This window comes from Stenella coeruleoalba (genome assembly GCF_951394435.1).
Source record: "Stenella coeruleoalba genome assembly, chromosome: 6".
Lineage (NCBI taxonomy): Eukaryota > Metazoa > Chordata > Mammalia > Artiodactyla > Delphinidae > Stenella > Stenella coeruleoalba.
In genome coordinates this window covers 91,099,915-91,126,650 of record NC_137151.1, presented here as the reverse complement: position 1 = coordinate 91,126,650, position 26,736 = coordinate 91,099,915, and the positions used below count along the sequence as shown (strand labels likewise).

At 37.8% G+C, this 26,736-nt stretch overlaps 1 protein-coding gene across 2 annotated transcripts in view; it reads right to left on the bottom strand.

The window, feature by feature from the left end:
• PLCL1 (phospholipase C like 1 (inactive)) overlaps nt 1-26,736 on the bottom strand; it is an 852,283-nt gene that overhangs the window by 489,284 nt on the left and 336,263 nt on the right. Inside the window, exon 6 of one of the 2 annotated variants that reach the window (XR_013828603.1) lies at nt 6,730-7,269. Coding sequence is in view for 1 of the 2 variants with exons in the window: in XM_079923484.1 (XP_079779610.1) it covers nt 7,087-7,269 (183 nt within the window). In the remaining variant the exon portion in view is untranslated. Of the gene's footprint in view, nt 1-5,695; nt 7,270-26,736 lie in introns of those variants that run through there. The other variant, XM_079923484.1, reaches the window with a different exon arrangement.

Genomic DNA, 26,736 nt, shown 5'->3' with positions numbered 1-26,736 from the left:
CATCACCCTGATACCAAAACCAGACAAAGATGTCACAAAGAAAGAAAACTACAGGCCAATATCACTGATGAACATAGATGGAAAAATCCTCAACAAAATACTAGCAAACAGAATCCAACAGCACATTAAAAGGATCATACACCATGATCAAGTGGGGTTTATTCCAGGAATGCAAGGATTCTTCAATATATGCAAAGCAATCAACGTGATACACCATATTAACCAATTGAAGGAGAAAAACCATATGATCATCTCAATAGATGCAGAGAAAACTTCTGACAAAATTCAACACCCATTTATGATAAAATCCTTGCAGAAAGTAGGCATAGAGGGAACTTTCCTCAACATAATCAAGGTCATATATGACAAACCCACAGCCAACATCGTCCTCAATGGTGAAAAACTGAAAGCATTTCCACTAAGATCAGGAACAAGACAAGGTTGCCCACTCTCACCACTATTATTCAACTTAGTTTTGGAAGTTTTAGCCACAGCAATCAGAGAAGAAAAGGAATCCAAATCGGAAAAGAAGAAGTAAAGCTGTGACTGTGTGCAGATGACATGATACTATACATAGATAATTCTAAAGATGCTACCAGAAAACTACTAGAGCTTATCAATGAATTTGGTAAAGTAGCAGGATAAAAAATTAATGCTCAGAAATCTCTGGCATTCCTATACACTAATGATGAAAAATCTGAAAGAGAAATCAAGAAAACACTCCCATTTACCATTGCAACAAAAAGAATAAAATATCTAGGAATAAACCTACCTAAGGAGACAAAAGACCTGTATGCAGAAAATTATAAGACACTGATGAAAGAAATTAAAGATGATACAAATAGATGGAGAGATATACCATGTTCTTGGATTGGAAGAATCAACATGGTGAAAATGACTATACTACTCAAAGCAATCTACAGATTCAATGCAATCTCTATCAAACTACCAATGACATTTTTCACAGAACTAGAACAAAAATTTCACAATTTGTATGGAAACACAAAAGATCCCGAATAGCCAAAGCAATCTTGAGAATGAAAAATGGAGCTGGAGGAATCAGGCTCCCTGACTTCAGACTATACTACAACGCTACAGTAATCAAGACAGTATGGTACTGGCACAAAAACAGAAATACAGATCAATGGAACAGGTTAGAAAGCCCAGAGATAAACCCACACACATATGGTCACCTTATCTTTGATAAAGGAGGCAGGAATGTACAGTGAAGAAAAGACAGCCTCTTTAATAAGTGGTGCTGGGAAATCTGGACAGGTACATGTAAAAGTATGAGATTAGAACACTCCCTAACACCATACACAAAAATAAGCTCCAAATGGATTAAAGACCTAAATGTAAGGCCAGAAACTATCAAACTCTTAGAGGAAAAGATAGGCAGAACACTCTATGACATACATCAGAGCAAGATCCTTTTTGACCCACCTCCTAAAGAAATGGGAATAAAAACAAAAATAAACAAATAGGACCTAATAAAACTTAAAAGCTTTTGCACAGCTAATGGAACCATAAACAAGACCAAAAGACAACCCTCATAATGGGAGAAAATATTTGCAAATGAAGCAACTGACAAAGGATTAATCTCCAAAACTTACAAGTAGCTCATGCAGCTCAATAACAAAAAAAAAACAACCCAATCCAAAAATGGGCAGAAGACCTAAATAGACATTTCTCCAAAGAAGATATACAGACTGCCAACAAACACATGAAAGAATGCTCAACATCATTAATCATTAGAGAAATGCAAATCAAAACTACAATGCGATATCATCTCACACCGGTCATAATGGCCATCATCAAAAAATCTACAAACAATAAATGCTGGAGAGGGTGTGGAGAAAAGGGAACGTCTTGCACTGCTGGTGGGAATGTGAATTGGTACAGCCACTATGGAGAACAGTATGGAGGTTCCTTAAAAAACTACAAATAGAACTACCATATGACCCAGCAATCTCACTACTGTGCATATACCCTGAGAAAACCATAATTCAAAAAGAGTCATGTACCACAATGTTCATTGCAGCTCTATTTACAATAGCCAGGAGATGGAAACAACCTAAGTGTCCATCATCAGATGAATGGATAAAGAAGATGTGGCACATATATACAATGGAACATTACTCAGCCATAAAAAGAAACAAAATCGAGTTATTTGTAGTGAGGTGGATGCACCCAGAGTCTGGCATACAGAGCGAAGTTAAGTCAGAAGGAGAAAGACAAATACCATATGCTAACACATATATATAGAATCTAAGAAAAAAAATGTCATGAAGAATCTAGGGGTAAGACGTGAATAAAGACACAGACCTACTAGAGAATGGACTTGAGGATATGGGGAGGGGTAAGGGTAAGTTGTGACAAAGTGAGAGAGTGACATGGACATATATACATTACCAAACATAAAATAGCTAGTGGGAAGCAGCCACATAGCACAGGGAGATCTGCTCGGTGCTTTGTGACCACCTAGTGGAGTGGGATAGGGAGCGTGGGAGGGAGGGAGACGCAAGAGGGAAGAGATATGGGAACATATGTATATGTATAACTGACTTTGTTATAAAGCAGAAACTAACACACCATTGTAAAGCAATTATACTCCAATAAAGATGTAAAAAAATAATAATAATTATAAAACTATAGCAATGAAGACAGTACAGTAATATTGCCAGGACAGACATAGACCAATGGAACTGAATAGAGATTCCATAAAGAGACACACACTCATACATGGGCGCTTCATTTTTCACAAGGGTGGCACTGTAGAGTCTTGGACAATGGACAGTCTTTACAATAAATGGACTGGGCTAACTGATTATCCATGCTGGGAAAAGATGGAATTGGGACTACACCTTATGCTATACACAAAAATCAATTTTAGGGGACTTGTAAAGTTAAATGTGAAAAGTAAAAAAAAAGCTACTAGCAGGTAATATAAGAGAATATCTTCATGAACATCCAGGGCAAAGATGTCTTAACACTAACCATAAAGGGAAAAAAAAATAGCTTGGACTAAATTAGGGATCTATACATCAAAAGACATTAGCAACACACATGACAAACACAGCGTTAAGATTCTTAAGTAAATGCCTCTTAAAAATAAATAACAAAAGATAAAAATTTACCACCCCACCCAAAAATGATCAGAAAACAAAGGCAATCTCTATGAGATTATTTATAGTCAATGAACATACTAACGTGTTCAATCTCACTAGAGAATAAAGATAAAGAGAAATAAGAAATTTAACCTAGTAGATTGGCAAAGATGAAAATAAAAAAAAAATTAAATTTAGTATTAGCCAAGATTTCAGAACTTTCATAAACTTATGGTAGGAAATTAAATTGGACAAGTTTTCCAGAGACTATATGGCAATGTATCACAGAATCTCTAAAAAATATACCTATTCTTTGACCAATTATTCCACTTCTAGAAATTCATCCTAAAGACTTTGGGATATGGAAGTTTTGCAAAAGTGGATTTTCATCACTGCAATGCTTATATAACAAGAAGTTAGGAAATATAAGTCTAGCAATAGGAGATGGGTTAAATATGTCATGATAATCCATATAGAAAGACACTATGTCAAAATTATAAATAATGATTTGGATCAAGGATAACCACCTAAGATGTCCACAGGGGCAAGATGTAACATAAATGAGTAAAGCGGCTCTTTGGCAAACTGGATAGCACATGCGCCTTTTGAAGAGGGCAACTCAAATCAATTGATGCCAAGTAAGAAGTGGGGGAGGGTCTAGTGTTTTCAGTATACCTAATATTTTATTTATTTATTTATTTATTTATTGCTGTACGCGGGCCTCTCACTGCTGTGGCCTCTCCCATTGCGGAGCACAGGCTCCAGACGCGCAGGCTCAGCGGCCATGGCTCACGGGCCCAGCCGCTCCGCGGCATGTGGGATCTTCCCAGACCGGGGCACGAACCCACATCCCCTGCATCGGCAGTTGGACTCTCAACCACTGCGCCACCAGGGAAGCCCTATACCTAATATTTTAAAATAAGTAGAAAATTGAAGTTTTTATGTGAAATCTCCTCATGTTTAAAAGTTGTCTATTGTTTAGAATTTTTTGAAAAAATTCAGTGACCAAATAAAATATGTCATTTATGGACTAGATTCAATTCAAAGGCTGAGAGCTCCAGTGTACATATATATATTATTGACATAAAAAGATCTCCACGATGTATTGTTTTTATTGTTGTAAAAAGCCTGTTACAAAGCAGTTTATATAATATGATCTCATTTTTTGTTAAAAATGAAAGCACATTTATATGTATAAAGAAATGCTAAACAGGGTCTAAGAGGTATAAATCTAAATGTAATAGCAGGAGATCTTTATTTTTTATATATTTTTCTATTTTCGCATTTTTATATTGATCATTAATATTTTATTATAAGAAAATAGGATGAAGTTTTTTTATTTGTTGTTGTAACGGAAAGAGTTAATAATTTAGTTTAAAGTTTTGAGAATTAAATTAAAAATCAAAATCATTGAATAAATACTCTTGCACAAAATTTGGACAGACCAGAATTCAAAATCAGTTCTTCCACTTACTATATCAGTGGCCTTTGGCTTTCTCACCTACAAAATATCAGTGATAATACCTACCATCACCGCCTCAAATTCCCTGGGTAATGTAAAAATTAATAAACAAAAATAGAATGAATATCTACCACTCTGCCTTCCCAGCATCACCAAAAGCTAAGTGGAGAGAAGGGGGCTTTTTCTAGAGAAGTTCAAGTTTGGAAAAAAACCAGACACTTGTAGAATATAATAATGAAAAAAGGTTGTATGTTTGTTTTTGCTATTCCATCAGGAGGTAAGACCTCTTCCCTGGCAACTTCTCTACTCTCAGAATCTAAAGCTCCTCTCTGCCCCACACCTCAATCCCTACCTATGAAGGATACCCAGCGCAGTGGAGCAGAGAGTCGCTGACACCAGAAGCAGCATTAGATGAGGTGGAATCATATCATGTTCTCAAGAATATTTGGGTACTAGAGCCTAAGTGTGCGTGGAGCCCCAGGACAAATGGAATAAACTAGAGAAGCCACTCTCAAGGATTGGATTTGACCCTCAAGTAAAGACATGAATGAATATTCTTTGAAAGTTTGCCACCCTTTAGCTTCTCTTCCCACCTCTCTGTAAAGACATGAATTTCTCCACATGGTACTCAGGGAGGCGAAGAGGTCCACAGGTGAAACCAACCAACTGGCTAATGCAAGGAGGGTTTTGTTTCTGTCTATATCACCTCGTTTTCATCATAAGGGTCTTAGATATCTGCATTCCACTATTCCTTCCACTGTGAAGGGTAAGTATAATGGAGGGTAAAGACATTTTTTCAGGCTATTGTAGTACCACTGGAAACCTACCTTCAAATGAGCTCATGTGTCTTCCCAAGCGCCCAGTTTTAAACCTAGGGAGAAATATCATCATATCTGGTCCATGGAAATATCATATCCTGTAAGATATTTTTTATATAGTAACTCATTTTCATTATCATTCCTTTTTCAATTAATTCACAATAAAAGAGAACAATAAAAGTGTTGTTTCATATCTTTACTCTCTCAGTAATGTACAACATGAACATAATAGTGTTAAGAAGTCAGAAATAACTTAACACAGTTGCTATAGAAGATGTTTATATTTGCAAAATTTCAACAATGATCTTCCCTAGGTTCCCCCAAATTAGCATATTTGTTAACCAAATTAATTAAGAAGCTTTTCAAAATAAAAGCAATGTTTTAAATAGATATATTTTCATAACCATAGAACATTTAGTTCTGTTGGAGGTAACAAACTTATTACACTCAAGTACTTTCTGAAGATATTAGGGTAAAAATGATCTGGATGAAATTATAAATGTACCCTAATTAGTCATTTGCTTCTTTTGTGTGTATGTTTTTCTGCATGTGTTAAAATTATATCATAGATACTTTGTAATCGGTTAGTCCTTAAATCATCACAGTGTTATCTGACCCACAGAATTTATATCAGCTCAAGGTGATGATATGATATTGTTTGAACAATGTCTTTAAATTTAAATTTAGTGCTCAATTAAATGCAATGAAAGTCAAGACCTCCTAGCTGCCCATGTGTGTAATAGAAAATGAATGCTAAGATTCCCAGTTAGGAAGAATGAGACCTTCCTATAAATCACAACCTTGAAATTTCATAACTGAATATCGTTGTCACATCAAAATCCTAATTTCAACAGAGTTTTCATGGTGTTTCAGAGTACCACATAAGTGGGTATAAATTCACTTAAGATCAACTTTTCCACTGAAAAGTAAACAACTACAGAAAACTTTCTAAAAATTGATTTTATTTAATAAATATTTTAAAGAGTTTACTAACTGAAGACTTTGCTGATCTTCCCAGAAATTCTGATCAGTTGTTTATCCTTCATTCACTTTTATTTCTACTGTGATTCTTAGGAATTTGTCTAATCTATATTTAATCTATTAAAACATCTATGCATGATAAATTTGGCTTCCTTCAATTATAAGCTGTGTTACGATTTCCAAATTAAATGATAAAGGTAGAGAAGTAAAATTAAACACAGCAACAGGTTATAGTGAAGTGCTCTTTAGAATTTCAGATGAACAAATTTGTCCCAAAATGATAAAGTAATAAGTTACTAAATGAATAATGCAACACAGAATAGATTTCAACAGCATCTCAATCTCTCTCTCCCGTCCCCACCTCTCTCAGTCCTTCTCTTTTGCTCTCTCTCTCTCTCTCTCTCTCCCTCTCTGTCTCTCTCTATCTCTGTCTCTCGCTTGCTCTCTCACACACACACACATACACACACTTCCGCCCACATCCATACGTGAGTGTGTACACACATCTCAGAATTTTAAAACACTGCTACTAAAGATTTTAACTTAGATAAATTAACTATGTTAAAATACTGACATTGTGAAAATATCTGTTTATGTCCAATACCCCAGAGAGGGCATCTTTCTGTGAACTTCTAAAAAGCTTAAAGAAAGAAAACCAGAAGGAAAAACCAGAGTCCTTGGCAGGAAGCCTGGGTGAAGGCGTGGCTGTCACTCAGGGTCACAGCTTCCCATTGTCCTCGCTGCTCTCCTTCTCCTCTATGGCCTCCAGGCTGCGCTTGCTCTTGGCCTCGGCACCACTGCTGGGGGCTTTACTAAGGCCACAAGACAAGCACGCCAGCTGGATCTGCTTCATGTTCTCTATAGCTTCATTCTTGGCATTCTTCAACAGATCTCCTTGGCCCTACAAACAGGCAGAAATAGACACCAAAGAAGAATGTTATGGGCCAGGCAGATCCTAAGTGACATCACTCTATATCCTTCATGCTGTTGCTCAGTGAGGAAACAGACTCAGACCGGAGAGCCCACTTTTCCAACATCCTTTCCTTGCATTATTGAGGGTCTTTGCTCTTTAAGTCAAGGACCTCAACCTGAGCCTTCCCCATTGTCTCTGTAGTTGCTGGGAGCCTCTGGAGATTTCCTATAGGAGGGAACACCGTCTGGGGACCCTTATCTGAATGTACCAAGGACAATCAGCCCTTCCATCACCAGGGTTCGAGACTGCACACTGCTGTAACTCCTAACCCACCCAGCCCAGCATTCCTAGGCTTGGGAGAAAACAAGGGAAGAAGCTCTTCCTCAAAGAACTGAAAATTAAATCATCTTCTCAGTGTAAAAGAGCTTACAAAGCAAATCTCTGTAAAGTAAACCACACACCCTTAAGCTTGGTAAGCTGGTTTGTAGTATATTGGGTCATCGCTACAGCCTGCCTTTTGATAAGTTCCTATTTACCCATGTTCTTTTCTATTATCCTGAGGACAATGTTCCCATCTGGCTGATGGAGAGAGGCTCCAGAGGCTTAGTGTGTCAATCAAAACAAAAAAGCAAACGAGGATCACAGGAAATCATCAGTTGTCAGTTATATCAGAGTCTGAGAAAGATCTTTTCCAATTATTTTTTTTCTTATTTTAGGTCATTGTTATAATTATCAAGTGTATATGCTGACACTAGCCCAAGGGGCTGAAGGAGTAAGTGTGGGGAAGCCAGAACATGTTTCCGGTGTGTACAGACAAAAGAGAAAGGAGTTCCGTCTCTCCCCTCGATTCTCATGACAATGCCTGAGAGTGTGACCTTGAAACTGGAGGTTACACGAGCTGCTGGAGAGTTCCTCTACAAAGCAGAGACTTCGAGAAAAGGTAAGTCACCTATTTTATGCAAGGTACTTCATCATACACTGTTTGATCTCTTTAATTTGATGAAAGCTTTTACTTTAGGATGTATGAGGACCCTAAAATTAAAAATGCATTGCATTAAAAATGCCTTGGAATATTTCTTTCCTCAAAATCTGTACAAGCACTTGCCAATTCTATCTTATGTCATAAAATCCTTCAAACAACAGCCTTTAAATATATGGGATGAATAAGTACAACTTGGCCTAATACTTTTGTTAAGGTGAACTTACCTCCAAGTACCTCAATCATGGATTGGGATTTTAGAAGTAAACTTGGAAGTTGTATAGTTTAGCCTTCTCATGAGGAGAAAAGAAGCTGAGCCTGATGAGGTGACATGACTGACCCAAGGTCACAGCTGGTTAATGACTGAGCTGGGACTTAAGTCCAGGTCTTCTGCCTCTCGGTTCAGTGCCCTGTTCCACACACCATGTTTATAATTTAGACTAAAACTAGAGACTAGAGAATGAACACTCTTTCAGATAGAGATGGACTTTCTAAGAGAAAAATATGCACGACACAAGCAGAACTTGGGGAGTATAGGCATAATGAGTCCCCTCTGGACGTTAAAAAAAGTCACATCCAGGCTTCCCAGGTGGCGCAGTGGTCGAGAGTCCGCCTGCCGATGCAGGGGACACGGGTTCGTGCCCCGGTCCGGGAAGATCCCACATGCCGCGGAGCAGCTGGGCCCGTGAGCCACGGCCGCTGAGCCTGCGCGTCCGGAGCCTGTGCTCCGCAACGGGAGAGGCCACAACAGTGAGAGGCCCGCATACCGCAAAAAAAAAAGTCACATCGACTTTGAAAAATGCAATTCTGGAGTGATAATGATAATAATACAGCATAGAAAGTGCTCACTCTCTGCAGGCATTCTTCTTCATACTTTACAAAGGTTCATTATTTGTCACAACATCCCCACAAAATAGGCTCTTTTCTTACTTTAAGTTTACAATGAAAACAGAGGTCCAGAGTGATCCTCCTTCCCAGACTCACACAGCTGCTAAGTGATGGAGCTGGGGTTGAAATAAAGTCCAGGAGTTGGCTCCAGAACCTGTAGTCTTAACCACTACATGATGTGGCATCCCTTCAAGGCAAACTGTGAACTCTCAACAAAGCACAGTAAAGCCTCCCAGTCATTGTCACCCATGGAAACAACACGGATAAAAAGACAATCATTAACCAGGTGGCACAGTCGGACAGAACTCAGAGATGGGATCTACAGAGTCAGGAAGATAAGATGCACCAACATTCGTTGGCAGGGACAAAAGTCAGAGTATCTTAGTTTTGCTTTTAGCTCCAACAATTTCCCCCTGGGCCATTTTATCTCCTGTAAAAATGATGAAAATATTCTTCCGTCTTCCTCACAGTTTTAAAGATTACAAAAAATGTTGAAAAGCTATTTGTTGGAAATAAAAACAAAAATAAACAAATGGGACCTAATGAAACTTCAAAGCTTTTGCACAGCAAAGGAAACCATAAACAAGATGAAAAGATAACCCTCAGAATGGGAGAAAATATTTGCAAATGAAGCAACTGACAAAGGATTAATCTCCAAAATTTACAAGCAGCTCATGCAGCTCAATATCCAAAAAAACAAACAACCCAATCCAAAAATGGGCAGAAAACCTAAATAGACATTTCTCCAAAGAAGATATACAGATTGCCAACAAACACATGAAAGAATGCTCAACATAATTAATCATTAGAGAAATGCAAATCAAAACTACAATGCGATATCATCTCATACCAGTCAGAATGGCCATCATCAAAAAATCTAGAAACAATAAATGCTGGAGAGGGTGTGGAGAAAAGGGAACCCTCTTGCCCTGTTGGTGGGAATGTAAATTGATACAGCCACTATGGAGAACAGTATGGAGGTTGGTTTAAAAACTACAAATAGAACTACCATATGACCCAGCAATCCCACTACTGGGCATATACCCTGAGAAAACCATAATTCAAAAAGAGTCATGTACCTCAATATTCATTGCAGCTCTATTTACAATAGCCAGGACATGAAAGCAACCTAAGTGTCCATCAACAGATGAATGGTTAAAGAAGATGTGGCACATATATACAGTGGAATATTACTCAGCCATAAAAAGAAATGAAATTGAGTTATTTGTAGTAAGGTGGATGGACCTAGAGTGTGTCATACAGAGTGAAGTAAGTCAGAAAGAGAAAAACAAATACCGTATGCTAACACACATATATGGAATCTAAAAAAAAAATAAAAAATGGTCATGAAGAACGTAGGGGCAAGAATAAAGACACTGACCTACTAGAGAATGGACTTGAGGATATGGGGAGGGGGAAGGGTAAGCTGGGACAAAGTGAGGGAGTGGCATGGACTTATATACACTACCAAACGTAAAATAGCTAGCTAGTGGGAAGCAGCCGCATAGCACAGGGAGATCAGCTCAGTGCTTTGTGACCAGCTAGAGGGGTGGGATAGGGAGGGTGGGAGGGACAGAGACACAGGAGGGAAGAGGTATGGGGACATAGGTATATGTATAACTGATTCACTTTGTTATAAAGCAGAAACTAACACACCATTGTAAAGCAATTATACTCCAATAAAGATGTTTTCAAAAAAAGAAAGAAAGAAAAGCTATTTGTGATTTAAATAATCACAAGTAAACTATGCTCTAAGGTGATATGAAAAGCAATTAACATACTCTATTACTAAAATAAGTATCTTGATAGTGTGCATATTTTAATATAAATTTTACTAACTTGTTTAAAATGCATCTACAAGAGTCTGTTTTTACAGAGATATGTGTATTGCTACTGCTTTTACAAGCACAAAGATTCCTTTAAAAATACTGTATTAATAAACAGATTATACCCACACTCATTTTCAGAGTATTACTTTTAAGTGCTCCCTTTTCTTTTAGTGTTAAAATTTTCATCAGGCATTCTTAAAGCATAAAAAAAGCAAAATTGGCATCTTCCCTAATTGCAAGAGAGGAGTAAAACATGCAAAAGTATCAGGCTTGATACTACTAATGAATAATGCTCTCACGTCACTTTTCCTGCAGCAGGTTATAAAACGTATCTAATTAATCAGCCAGAATATCATCTCATCGGTTCTGAGAGGTGGCATCCAGGCCTAAATGTCAGACTGTGTCAGTTCTGGTAAATAGAAGTCAGTCTCTCTAGAAAACAAAGGCCAATTGGAGAAGACAGTTTGTGCCAGTGCACAAAAACAAAGGACATCATCTCCTGATAACCAGGAGACAACACGCCCTGGCTGCATGATACAGGCAGAAAAAAAATTGGAAAAGAAATTAAGCTATTAACTAACAGAAGAATTAAAAATGAAAGACTAAATTATGAAGAGTTTCCATCGAAACACTGATGTAAAAATGTTGTTTTCAATATTTTTTTTAAGAAGGAGGCATAGAGGTCATCTTTCTGTTCTGTGGTTAAACTCCTTGAGTCTTATGGATTAAGTTAGCAGAAGCAGAAAAGACTCATTCTAGGCAAAATTGTAAAGAGGGTGAAGTTTATTGTTAACAACCCCATCTTGGCATTCTTTTTCCGGGCTGACTTTTTCTCACCATGCTTGCAGTGATTTCCGCTGACCAACTAGCATCCCTCTCTCTACTCCGTTACACTCCCTCTCAAAATCCTCCTACCTAGCCAGCTTATACCACATCTCCTCCCTCAAAACGCCTCTGTCCTGTGTATCATTTCCCACAAGACCTATTAGGTACTCAGATCAGCTAAGCCACTTAAAGGTATTGGTGTGTAGTATGTATTTAAGGAGTAATATAACAGGGCATTTCTAAAGAATATGCTCAGAAATTCTCCTCAAACAGAGGTCTTGGGAGAGAGGCAGAAAGGAGAGAAGCCCAAGAGAATTCATTTTACTTGGTGGTATATAAATTGTAACATCTCCTGGGAAAATAAATCTGGGATTGTTACGGCCTGGAATGTAAAATTAATGGACAATTTGACCACTGAATACTCAACTTGAAAGAAATGTCAAGCTGTTGCCAACATTTCAATATACTAGCAATCTCATGGGAATTTATAGTTTCTCTCCTCTGGTACTAGGGATGCTTCAGGGGGAGAAAAATGAGAAGGACTGCTTTAATCCAAAGAAAAGCAAGAGTGATAGAAAGCATCTCAGGCAGACTTATGCTGATGGGACAACAGGATTATCAAAAGTATCAACAGCAATGACTACCAATTCAGCCTCCACAGTTATTTGACTTCCAAATGTCACAGTCCATGGAAATCCCAACACATTTAAAAAGTAACACGGGCCTAGCCGCTCTGCGGCATGTGGGATCCTCCTGGACCGGGGCACGAACCCGTGTCCCCTGCATCGGCAGGCGGACTCTCAACCACTGCGCCACCAGGGAAGCCCACTACAGAGATTTTTGAACCTAAAAATTAGTAATGATTAATGAATTTTTTAAAAAGGAGACATTAAGCATTCATAACCAAATCCTTCCAACGTCATTAAACTGCAATTAAAATAAATCATCTAGAAATCAAGAAATATCTGATGCAATGAGATTGTAAATGGGACTGATATACATACCATACCACCACAATTTTTATTATTACTCATAAATTATTACTGACAATAATATGCTATCACAACACTAAACAGAGGCTAACACTTTGAACACTTAATATACTAAATGTAAACCAATTTGCACATATTATCTCATTATATCAAAACCATAAAAGGGGCTAGAATTCTAAATGTGAGTTATCTATTAGTTATATATTTGTAAGTTATTTAATAACTATATTTTATAATCTATCAAAAGACATTTAGAATTTGTGTTATTCCTGTTCTTACTAAGAAATGCAGTTTTCTTCTATAGTTTGAAAATAGTTTTGGCTACAATCTGTCAGAGTAACTTTCAAAAGACATTGACATCCATGGCTCTTAAAATACCCATTTTTCCCATGAACTGCCCTATCCCTTGTGATATTAGTGTATGAAAGAGTGGTCAAACATCATAACTAGTGTCCTTGTCACGTGTGAAGGAAATGTGTGGGTTGTCTCAGAGTACACCACAAATATTTAAAGCAGCTAATTGAGACTCTGGGAATGGAAATGCCCTCACATATATACAACTACGCATATAAACAAATGCAACTCTGTCACCGGGCAGGCGTGTATGGGTATTTTTCAGCACACACTCAACGGCTGACTAATTCCCCTGAAATTCGTCCCATATGAGCATCCACACCCACAGCTAGAGCCACCCCTGGATAATACTGCAACAAAAGTCCGTCACAGACAGCATGGTGGTATTAGCACCGCTTTATTTGTTCCAGCTCCATTTGGTGGACATGACCATGTTGTGGTGAGCTGTGTACTACCACCGTATTAACAGTTCAAAAAGCATTCTTTTGGGGAATCTCTGTATTATCTAAAGGGGGTAAATGTTTTGCTCCAAAGAGGTAGAAACAACTATTACAATGTCCTTCATTTGAGAAATAAAAATAGCAAATCAAAAATGTGTTGATGTCATGACAGATACATTTCTCTTGATGTTAGATTACTGGAATATTGGGTAAAACTATGCAAAGATGGCCTGGGATCCTTGCTCTCCAGAATGAAAGCCTAGTTTTGTAGGGAATGTATACAACATGTTAGCAAGAGTTACAGGCACAAAGATGTAGCCATTAGGGAAATTATGTACAAAATACCTCAACTGCACAAAAATAGAAGTTCTCATTGCCTAAAGTTATTAAAACTCAGATTTATTATTTTTCAAGACCTTGTCCACCAAATATTTCAACTGCATTCTACTCACCACTTAAGAAGTTGAATTTTTACTCTATGAACTTTCAAGAAATATGGATGAATAGTTGTAGAGCAGTTCTGGTCTAAGAGTACTGACTTATTGGAGCTTCTTATGTTACTCTTCTCCTGAAACTCTGAACTCAAAACAAAGGAAAAGACACTACCTTTCAAATCTTTATCACATAATGCAATTAAACTATTTCATTTTTATAGGAACAAAAAGTGAATTACATTGGACATGTTTACCTGAGCCATTAGATTTTATACCCTTTATAAAGTTAAGTTTTTTAAGTTAGTTTTATGACTGATACATTTTAGTATTGGTCAGAAATTCCAATTAATCAGATATCTCTGAAGATTATGGAAAGAGAACATAAGTAAATATTTTTAATATCTGAGAATCTAGATCTGAAGGAAGAATAATTTACAAAATGTAGAAGATACTTCAAAGAAATTTTAAGAATAATTCAATGCCAACAAGACCACACAACATTACAGAATAAAGCAGAATGACATGTTTAATAAGCACAGCCATACAAACGGCTCTAAAAAAATATGAAGTCATACTCTATTAAAATTCAACATAATGAAAATTATGTTTGAAAGTTAAATTTGAAAGCATACGTTTTAAGACCTGACAAATAAGATTTTCTTTTTCCACAAGTCTTTCTCAAATAACATCCTGCTTTGTTACAATACCTTTCTCATCAGGAAATCTTGACTGACTTGAGTGTTGACGGAATGAAGAACCCTATTTACTTCAAAATGGTAATTAACTGCATCTTAAGCAGAAAGCCTTTGTATTAACCATGTTTTTTAAAAATAGTTTTTAATATAGAGGAGACCATTATTGTGTCCCTGTGTGTGTGTGTGTATAATACTATATGTAAATAAAGTAGTTTAATAGTATTTAAATACTAATCACTAATAATAATATAATTGCATCACTTTAACAGAATAAAATATAAAAATTGTATGATCATTTCAATAGTTGCATAAAAAGCATTTGACAAAATTCAACATCTTTTTATGATAAAAACTCTCAACAAAGTGAGTATATAAGGAATGTACCCCAACATAAAAAAGGACATATATGACAAGCCCACAGGTAACACCACACTCGACAGTGAAAGGTTGAAAGCTTTTCCTCTAAGATCAGGAACAAGACAAGAGTGCCATAAGAGTGCCCACTCTCACTATTTCTATTCAGCATAGTACTGGAAGTCCTAGCCAGAGGAATTAGGCAAGAAAAATAAATAAAAGATATCCAAACTGGACAGGAAGAAGTAAAATGATGACCCAATCTTATATATAGAAAACCCTAAAGACTCCATCAAAAAAACCTGTTAGAACTAATAAATGAATTCAGTAAAGTTGCAGGATAAAAAATCAACATACAAAAAAAATCAGTTGTGTTTCTATACACTAATAACAAACTATCAGAAAAAGAAATAAATAATACAATCCCATTTATATTAGCACCAAACATAATAAAATATTTAGGAATAAATTTAACATAGGAAGTGAGAGATCTGTACACTGAAAATTACAAGGCACTGATGAAAGAAATTAAACACAAATAAACAGGAAGATATCCCATGTTCATGGGTCAGAAGAATTAATATTATTAAGATGTTCATACTACCCAAAGCCATCCATAGATTCAGTGCAATCCCTATCAAAACGCCAATGGCATTTTTCACAAGAAAAGAAAAACAATCCTAAAATTCTTATGGAACAACAAAAGACCCCAGATTGCCAAAGCAATCCTGAGAGAGAAGAACAAAGTTGGCGGCATCATACATCCTGATTTCAAACTATATTACAAAACTAATCAAAACAGTATGATACTGGAGTAGAAACAGACATGTAGACAAATGGAACAAAACTGAGAGACTAGAAATAAACACATACATATATGGTCAACTAATATTTGACAAGGGAGCCAAGAATATTCAATGGGGAAAAGATAGTCTTTTCAATAAATGGTGCTAGGAAAACTGGGTATTCACATACAAAGGAATAAATTGCAGCCTTATATTACACCATTCACAAAAATTAACTCAAAATGGATTAAAGACTTAAATGTAAGACCTGAAATAATAAAATTACTAGCAAAAAAATAGGAAAAAAACCTTGACATTGATCTTGGCAATGACTTTTTTAATATAACACCAAAAGCACAAGCAAAAAAAAAGCAAAAATAAACAAGTGGGACTACAACAAACTAAAAAGCTTCTTCACAGCAAAAGAAACAAAGAAGGAGATGAAAAGGCAACCTATGGAACTGGAGAAAGTATTTGCAAACCATATATCTGATAAGAGGTTAATATCTAAAATACATAAGGAACTCAATATGCATATAATAACTCAAAATATATAACAACTCAATAGCAAAAAACAATCTGACTAAAAAATTGGCAAAGATATGAATAGACATTTTTCCAAGGAAGATATACAAATGGACAACAGGTACATGAAAAGGTGCTCAATATCAACATCAAAACCACAATGAAATATCACCTCACCCCTGTTAAAATGGGTTTTACCAAAAAGACAAGAGGTAATAAGCATTGGCAATGATGTGGAGAAAAGGGAACCCTTGCACATTGTTGGTGGTAAAGTAAATTGGTACGGTCGTATACAAAAACAGTGTGGAGGTTCCCCCCAAATTAAAAATAGAGCTACTATATGATCCAGCAATTCCACTTCTGGGAATATATCCAAAGGAAATGAAATTAGGATCTCAAAGAGAGACCTGCACCCCCATGTTTAATGCAGCATTATTTACAATAGCCAAAACATGGAAATAATCTCAGTGTCCACCAAACTAATGAATGGATAAAGAAGATGTAATATATATATATGGAGATTTTATATACGTGTGTGTGTGTGTGTGTGTGTGTGTGTGTGTGTAAAATGGAATATTATTCAGCCATGAGAAAGAAGTTAATCCTACCATTTTCAACAACATAGATAAATTTTGAGGGCATTATACTAAGTGAGACAAGCACACAGAGAAAGACTATATGTGGAATCTCAAAAAACCAAATTAATAGAAACAGAGTAGGTTGGTAGTTGCCAGGGGCTGGGGGATCGGGGGAAATGGGTGAAGGTGGTAAATGGGTACAAGCTTCCAGTAACAAGATGAATAAGTTCTGGAGATCTAATATACAGCATGGTGACTATAGTTAACAATACTGTTTTGTATACTTGAAAGTTGCTAAGAGAGTAGATCTTAAAAGTTCTCACCATCAAAAAAAACGTAACTACATGAGGTAATGGATTTGTTAACTAGCCTTATTGCGGTAACCATCTCATAATATATACATATATCAAATCATCACCCTGAACACCTTAAGTTTACATAATGTTATATGTCAATTATATCTCAATAAAGCTGAAAAAATAATAATATAATAATAATACAAAATTAATAATAATCAAGTAACAAGAGTGCTGATGACAGGTAGTATTGATGGGTAACACCTGAATTCATCAATAAAACCTATTGCATTGAGATGCTTTTGTTGACCAGATCATAAAAAGAAGTATAGGGGCTTCCCTGGTGGCGCAGTGGTTGAGAGTTTGCCTGCTGATGCAGGGGACACGGGTTCGTGCCCTGGTCTGGGAGGATCCCATGTGCCGCGGAGCGGCTGGGCCCGTGAGCCATGGCCTCTGGGTCTGTGCGTCCGGAGCCTGTGCTCCACAGCGGGAGAGGCCACGGCGGTGAGAGGCCCGTGTACCGCAAAAAAAAAAAAAAAAAAGAAGTATGGAATTTAATGTCTCCAATTCCCACTTATTGTCCCTATTGTATCCTGTTCTAAGCTATGGATATATGAACTGCTTTTTCTCTTTGATTTAGGAATACTGGTGGTCTTTGTTAGCTATCAGTTAGGACTTGGGTCTTCATTTTTGTCTTATTCACCTATCAATACATCAAGCAAATATTTATTAAACATCTACCATATGCCAGACTTTGTCTTCACCTGTGGTTGTCAACCCTATCAAAACCAAGATCCTTTAAAACAAATATTTTGTAAGGCTTCCTTTATTATTCTAAAATTAAAGTCATAAATAATATAACCTAGCTATATACATTATTAAAAATTAAGTAAATGTAGTATCCTAGCTATAATATAAGGAGAAATAAGAATGGTCATTTAAAATAAAATAATATGTATTTCAATATGTAAATACCCAGGCAGGCACACAAGAAACCATAATGAAGTAGACAAATGCCTGTACTTACTTAATATGAATTCATTTAAATTTAAGAGAGATAAGATCAGATGCCTTTCCACACACACAAGATACAGGAAAATGACAATGCAGATGTACTACAAAGACACTAGTATAAAAACAAATAATGGCAACTGACCAGACTTATTTACATACAATAAAAGAAGGAAGGAAATAACCTTAATTAAGATAGGGATAATATGTCAAGACGAGTACAGAGTCTCACCATGGAGAAAAAGTCTGATAATCCCACAAGTGAGGAAGTAAGTAAAGTCCATACACCCCACCAAATTTGCCAAATCTTCAAAAGTAGCTCAAAGGGCATTTTCCTTGTGGTTGACAATATCAGCTTCTACTTCGCAGGATACTGTGGGATGCTCATCATGGATTATCAATAATAAAGTATCATATTAAAACGAATATCTCACTTCAGTTTGTTCCAGTATTACTGTATAGCAATTATACAATCAGGTGGACAGAATACCCAGAGGAAATACATTATTCAATAATTTGGAAACAATGTCTTTATTCATTTAGGCTTCCCTCTCAGTAACTACCTTTTCCTCATGTACTGGGCCTCTCACATAACTTCTTGTTAAATAAACATCATTTACAAAAGTACTCTGATTTGTATTTTAGAGGGTGTAGTCAAGCAGGACTTGAGAAAGTCTTGCAGGACATAGGGCAGTTCTTCATTATGTTGCACCATCCTGCTCAGTGCAGGACGGCCAGCATTCCTGGCCAGTCCCACTAAATGGCAGGAGAATCCCCCCAAGTCACCTCTACAATGTTCCAAAACACCCTCTAGGGGTCAGTACTGTGCCCATTAAGAACCATCAGGCTAGACTCTGGGGATAACACGGTGAGCACAGATCCCCTCCTGCCCACATAAAACTTAAGTCTAGTGAGGGACACAGGCAAAAATCAAAAAAAAATCACAAAAAGAAAGTTATGTCTAATCGCAAGTTGTGCTGTGTGCTTAAAGGAAAGGAATGTGATGCTGTAAGAATGGGTATTCTAGGGGATCAGTCAAGGCTTCCTCATAAAAGCGACAACGGAACAACAATTTGAAAGATGGAGAAGCTTCTTCATCTTACAATCAGTGAAATACGATGTAAGGATCTTTTGATGCTCACCTTGAGTCCTCAATCCTTCTACAGTCTTACAGATACAGATAGAGAGAGTATGGGAGAGTGTTCTGGAAGGATACTGCCTCTACGACATAGTACCAAAATAGTCTAATATATCCCATTTTTCCTCATATTTTATTTACTTAGAATTTACTTTGTTTCCTTGAAATTTATACTTGGGAAAAACCACTGAAAGTGGAAAATACTCAATAAAGTTTAATTTAGTGACAGTATCATTTTGTTCTGCTAAGTAAGAGTTCTTAGTAATTATTTCAAATTTTTGAAGTACAGCTATAATGTTTTCATAAATAGATAGATGAAGAAATGGACTCAAGATAGCTAAATAAATACATTGCTCAAGTTCACACAGAAAATAAGTGTGAAGGAAATAACTAGTAACGCCTGCTTCCGAGACCAACAGATGCTTTTTCTTCACTGCACTATTTTTCTTTGTGTTTAGGTGCATTACATGCTATATTGCTCATGTCATCTAATAGGTCTTAGAAATGCAGAGAAGAAAAAAATAGCTTAAGACTTACTTGGTTTTAAAAAGAAAAATGCTTTGATAGACCCTCAAAAATGCTTTGATAGACTCACATAAATACTACTTTTGTGCTCATACTTTGATGTCTGACCTTTGCCTTCAATATGGGTACAGAGTTTGGAATAATTTAATAATTTTAATCTGAGCCAACTTTTCAGAAAACTGCAATACAAAAGCAATGATAGAAGATTCATGATTAGGGAAAGTGTGGAGAAGATGACTGGTTTTCATTTTAAAGACCTCATCATAAGCGCTTATAGATCAGATCCAAAAAAGAAGATTATAAGTGAATCAATCCATTACAAGTACTAGCTGAACTTTTTTTTTTTTTTGGAGTATAATTGCTTTACAATGGTGTGTTAGTTTCTGCTGTACAATGAAGTGAAGCAGCTAGATGTATACATATATCCCCTCCCTCTTGGACCTCCCTCCCACCCCCTCATCCCACCCATCTAGGTCATCACAGAGCACCAAGCTGAGCTCCCTGTGCTATACAGCAGGTTCCCACTAGCTATCTATTTTACACATGGTAGTGTACTTATGTCAAACCTTTCTGAAGAATGCTGCAACGTAAAAACTCATCAATTAGTTCTCAGATCCCCAGGATACTGATTCTCCTTGCAGTACTCATGAACCCTAAAAGTCACCCATATAAGATGGCTGCCCAGGATGGTACACACAAGTTGAGAGCAGAACCAGAACCCCAGGAGTGATGAAGGAATATATCTGATTCTAAGGATTCCACATTTCTGTCATACAATAACAATTTGGCCTAGAGGCTTTGAACTGTAACCATACTGCTATTCTACAGGTGAACATATAGTATGACCTGCACAATCAGACTACTTGGGTTCAAATCCACCAAGTGTTAGCTTTTTGACGTTGGGCAAGGTCATGCAATGCCTCCGTTTCCTCACCTATAAAATGACTATGATAATTGTACCCATCTCTAGGTTTAAAAGCAAGATTAAGAGAGATAATACGTGTGAATCATATAGAACAATGGCTGGCACACATGGTAAACGCTAATGATTATTAGCTATTACTATCATTTTATAAACTGAAAATTTAAAGCTTTCAGTAAATGCAGTGTTTCACTATCAGTAACATTATATATATATATCAGTAATGTTATAGATATCTACTGTATTTTACCTTCTAAATTGTGAGGAAACATAAGCACTTTGAAGCTTAAAAAAGACAAGTTGGTAAAGTCAGGGGGAATAAACCATTGCTGAGAATAAAATTCAGGATTGATCACCCGTTAACCCTATGAAAAATCTCATAATGTTTAAAATAAAAAGAGTAACAATTGCATTGATGTGGGAACTTTCCTTGGGAAACCCCAGAACGTGTAATCTTCCCCCCTCCAAAAGTCTACTTTCTTATTTGTAATTTAGAAGTTACAACACTGTTCAGTGTAAAACACAGAAGCATTGCTCACTATTGGAATAAAAAGTTTTAAACAGCTGTTTCATTTAGGCCAGATGAGACACTAAAAATGAACTGAAATCATCTGTCACCCAAAGAAATTCATGACAAACATTATCTTTTGTGACAGGACTGTTACATTTCTGAAGATACCATAAGAGAGATTTCTGCCAGGGTACTCTGTTTAAGAAGCCATCTATCTGCTTTGGGCAAATGACTGTGAGCCTAATCCACTTACAGAAAATGTCGACAAAATTGCTTCAGCACCAGTGAGCTGAATAATAGAAAACCCCGAGCTAAATTCTAAAACTATGATTCAACTGCAGAAAGCTTTGTGAATTGAGGTGTGTGTGGTGATACTGGTATCCTGAGAATTCTCTTGCAGGCATTTTGACAAAAGAGCCATTCAATAAAACAATAAGTCACTGCCTGTTGATTTCCCCCCTCTCTGCTCTTTCCTTCCCCATTATCGTGATCATCTGCCTCTATGTCAACAGATCTAATAAGAAAGGACAGAAGTGATATCAACTTTTAGCAAGGTGACAACGGTAATTAATTGCACTTCAGATGAAACTTTGGTAGTAGATGGTCATCATCACAAAAAATATATTGTTTAAAAGTTCTAGCATCTCAAAGTAACTTTCCCTGTGTAATGAATGACCCTGAAATCCAACTTCATACAATTATCTTGAGTGCCACAAGCCACGCGCAGAACAAGCTCCTATAAAAACCTCTGCTTCACCAACTAGTGCTATTTCCATTTCAAAAAGATTATTTACAATGGCTTGAAGGATGTAGGATGCCTCAAACCCCAGAGCAGACAAAGGCTACAGGGATAGTTACTAATATTAGTTACTAGTTACTAATATTAGAAGGATATTTTAAAAAATCCATTCTGGAATTTACTTGGTAAGGTTTCACTTTAAGAAATTACTGATTGCATTGCCTAAATTATTGGCTACTTGATTCACCCAAAAAATAAATCTGCAAAAATGCCAGAATAAGAGTGTAGATGCAATACCAAAGGTCCAACATCAGGGTGAACTGATCACAAAATGGCTTCAGCTGCTTAATGGACGCAGCGCTGAGACTTTCAGTAAGCAAGTGGTTTCTTGTGACATCTGGCCCTGTGTTGCACAACTCCAGGGGCTCCTTTCACACTGTCTTCTATGCGCACAGCATTCCCTGCAGCCCAATGACAGACGTACTGCATCTGGTCTAGACGTGTCCTTTCACCAAGGACATTTGTTCTTTATTCCCTGCCAAATCATAATGCTTTTAAAAAGACTGAAACTGTCCCCTTTAGGAGTGCATCATGGCATGTGCAGAACTAGCCTACCCAGTGGCTCTATAGGCACCCATTTACACTGGCGTGACTTCTAGTTTCAGTGTCGGTTGCGATGGCCAAATAGCTATTAGCAAGGCATTGTCAAAGGGGCAACTGCCTTGTACTCTCCACCTTTCTTTTTTTTTTTTTTTTTTAATGAGGGTAAGGCAGCTATTAAATGAAATGGGCTACTTTTATTAACAGTTAAATCAAGCAGCAGCCAACTCAGCTCCCTCCACAGTGACTGTTTAGAGATTTAGTCATTAATGAGGTACTCACTGTTGGTGGCCCAAATCCAGTAGGGCATTTGGTAAAAGACTAGACTACTGTTACTCCAAGAAAATGTCAAGACCTGCTTTCCCTAATGTGAGCCTCGCTCAAGTTTCAGATCTCAAACTCAAGCCATCCACAACACCAAACTATTAGCCACACATTTTCCTCATGCTTTATATGTTTGTTTTTAAAATTATGCTGCTCAAAAGTTAAAATAATAGCATCCAAGTTTCCATATTGTGTCATGTTGGCTTAATCAACTTATCTACTGCTATCCATCTGTCTGTGTATACATCATCCTGAATACCTCAGTAGGCATATCATGAAAATAAGGACATGCTACGTAACCACTCCACTATCATTGCCCCCAACAAAGCTGACGTTTATTCAGTAATTTCATCTGACTGCGGTGCATATTAAATTGCCCAAATGTCCCAAAACTTTTACAGCTTTTCTAAAAGTCCAGAATCCATTCAAGTTTCCCACGTTCCTAGCATCTTTGGAAATAATGATCCAGCAACGTGGGTTAGAGCAAAATCACGAATGACAGGTGAGTGCACATGAAAACTCAACAGCAAGTTCACAGCAATAAGTACCACTTCCTTGAAAGACATACATTTATTACCTCAGTTTCACTCCTGTACACTTAGCGGAATACGCACCACGAAATCATCACATACACTTGTCAAAACATTTCTTCTGACTGTCAAATACCATCACTCTTATATTCTTATTTTTAAATCAACTTTATAAATATATACGCCTGGAAAAACTCACCATACCTTCACCAAACCCATTCAATTTTGTGAATGTCAGGCTGCTCTTCCAAGGCAGGCCTCAGATTTCTTTCCAGAATAGATGACTGTGAAAATCAGACTATCAGAAACTTCAATTCCAATATTTCAGTAGCTGGTAGTTTTTTAGGCCTTAGCTAGGCAAACCAAAAAACTCTACATTTTTAGAGGAACTTTAAATTATCCCCATGAACACCATTTGCCAAGCCTTGCATGACCCTGTCCAAGTCCACAGACCCCTGCTAAAGAAAACGGTGTCAGGCTGACCTTGAGCCGGGACGGCTTTGCTCTGTGCTTTAAAAACCCATCTCCCCAGCCACAACGGGTTAAACCAAGCATCACACTGGCCCAAGAGCGGCCACTCAATGGGGGCCAGTGACCTATGACTCCAGGCAGCAATGACACCAATTAGTCAAACCAATCAGATGAAAGTGAGCCTGGGAAATTCGAAAAGCCTTAGTTGCTCACAGAAAGAGATGCTAGGAAACAGAGGGAAGAAAGAGAGAGCAGAGAGCTGAACTTAAGGCTACAGCACTAGAGGGAAAATTCTGAATTCTTGCTCCTGAGAGAGGAAAAGATAACACAGTGCCTTAAAGCCTCCTTGATCTGTCATGATCTTCTAGCCGGAGGTTCTGTGAGTCTGTGGCTTCCCTTCTTCCCAGGAGATGCGTTGCTTGCGTTGTCATTTATAGTCTCACCCGAAAAAAGCCTAAATGAGTCCCTGTTCCCTGTAACTCAGGCAAAAAAAAACCACCAAAGTCTACCAAAACAGAGTTTAAACCATGCTTTCATCCCAGCTAAGGCTTTCTAAGCTTCTTGTAGAGAAAACCAGAATCCGTCAAATAGATGCAAAGGACAGGGATTGTGGCTGATGTCTGCAGTGCAAAGACAATTAACAAATTATGAATTGGCTGTGTGACCTTGGGACTATCATTAACTCCTGTTTCCTTTTCTATTAAACAAGAGGACTGGATGAGATGTTCTCTGAGTTCACCTTATATACCCAATGTCTATCATTTATTAATTAGGGCTCGATTTAAAAGGGCTGTGTTAAAATTCATTACCTCATTATTTTAAGTAAGAGAGACTGTCTCGTGGGAAAGAGACAAAGAAGCAGTGAAAGTGTCATGTTAGGGGAAGAACAGGGTGCTGTGGAAAACACGTGGCAAAGATCCTAACCTTGATAAGGCGGGAGGGACAGGAGAAGGCTCCACATCAGAAAAGGTACCCTGAAGGCCTGGCACCTGCGGTGAAGTGCCCATGCAGTGTGTGAACAAAGGCTCCCGGAGAGTGGGGGTGACAGCGGAAGGGAAGGCCTGCATAATTGCTCAGCATGGCAGCCTAACTGGTACCACTGAGGGAAAAGTTCGGTGTGTCTGGGGTTGTGCCTGAAAGAGGAAGGTGATGAGAGGCCAAGCTGGATGGGAGGAGGTCACAAAGGGCTCCACAGGCGAAGTTAAGAAGTTTGCAGGACGAGCCATGGGAAACGTTGGAAGGGCTTTAAGTGCACAGAATGGCCATGACCAGACTTACGTTTAGAAAGGTCATCAAGCTGCTGTGCTTCAGAGGGGGGCAAGGGTATATGGAGAAGGAAAGATTTTTCACTAACCAGAGGATAAATAACTAAGGCCATAGCTACGGGGATGGAGATCTCTTAGGGAGATATTTAGGAGGCTGACCCAGCGATACTCGGTAATTGCTTAGAGATGGAGGTTTAGGGGAAAAAAATCAAGGATAACCCCAGGATTCTTGCTTGGATTGCTCTGAGTTGTCATTCGTTCATTCAAGTAGGGATAGCAGAGGTGTCGTGGAGGGCAGGCAGGAGATGTGGGTGGAGATGAGCACAGTTTGAGACACGCTGGCCTCGCTGTGGCTGAGAGACCCCCAGAGTGCAATGTCGGGTGGGTCCTTGGGAGGGATGTGTGGGGAGTGGAGGTCATTCAGGGATAGGAAGACACACTTGGACCAAAGATATACATGTGGGATTCAACAGCATAGAGGGGCAATAGAAACCATTAGCATGGACAGGATGACCCAGAAAGAGAGGATGGAGTAAGAGAAGAGAGCCTAGGCTAGAACCCTAAGAAACACCAGAATTTCATAGAAGAGTAGAGGAGGGGTAACCTGCAAAAACCGCTGAGAAGAACAAGCCAGAGATGTAAGAAGAAGGCCAGGAATGGCCAGAGGATGTCCCCCAAATCCAGGGAACCGGTGATGCCGGAAGGAGGTAGTGATCAGCCATGAAGAACGTTCCCAAGTAGTCAAGGGAGATAAAAGCTGAAACACATCCACAAGATTTCGTGACGAGAAGGTGACTGGTGACTCTGATGAGAACAATTTAATGGAGTGTCAGGGGAAGAAGACAGAGTAAAGTTGGCTAAGGGGTGCATGGGAGGTAAGGAAGTACACACAGCAAGTGTAAACAACCTTGTTGAGAAGTTTGGCAGCGCAGGCGAAGAGAGAGATAGGAAGTAAAGTAGCTGGAGGGGAGCTGAAAGTATTTATAAAAACCATTTTCTATGTGGAAACACGGTTAAGCTGAACAATGAATTGTGAAAGCAAAAAGACAAAACATGAAATGGAATAAAAGCCTCTACTTCTTGGACTGATCGTTGTTCTCACTTGATCTTCATGGTTCCTTCTCCTCATATCAGAGCCTGTTATTTGTATGAAGTGGGAAAGTTACCCAGCAATTAAACATGTAAAGCATACTAATTTAAATATATAAGTAAATCTACCTAAACTTAAAAGGAAAAAAGCAGGGATTGCACATGGTCTATGCATTTATAACTACCCCCAGAAAATGAAGTTCTCACGTTGTCCACCAGGTGGCTCCCCTGTTTTGGGCTTAGGTAGGGAGCTCCGGTCTGTCCACAAAAAGCTTGTGTTCCAATGGTTAGAAACCACCTTCTAACACCATTTGGTTAATTCCTCTGCTTCCACGTAGATTTGCACCTCAATCATT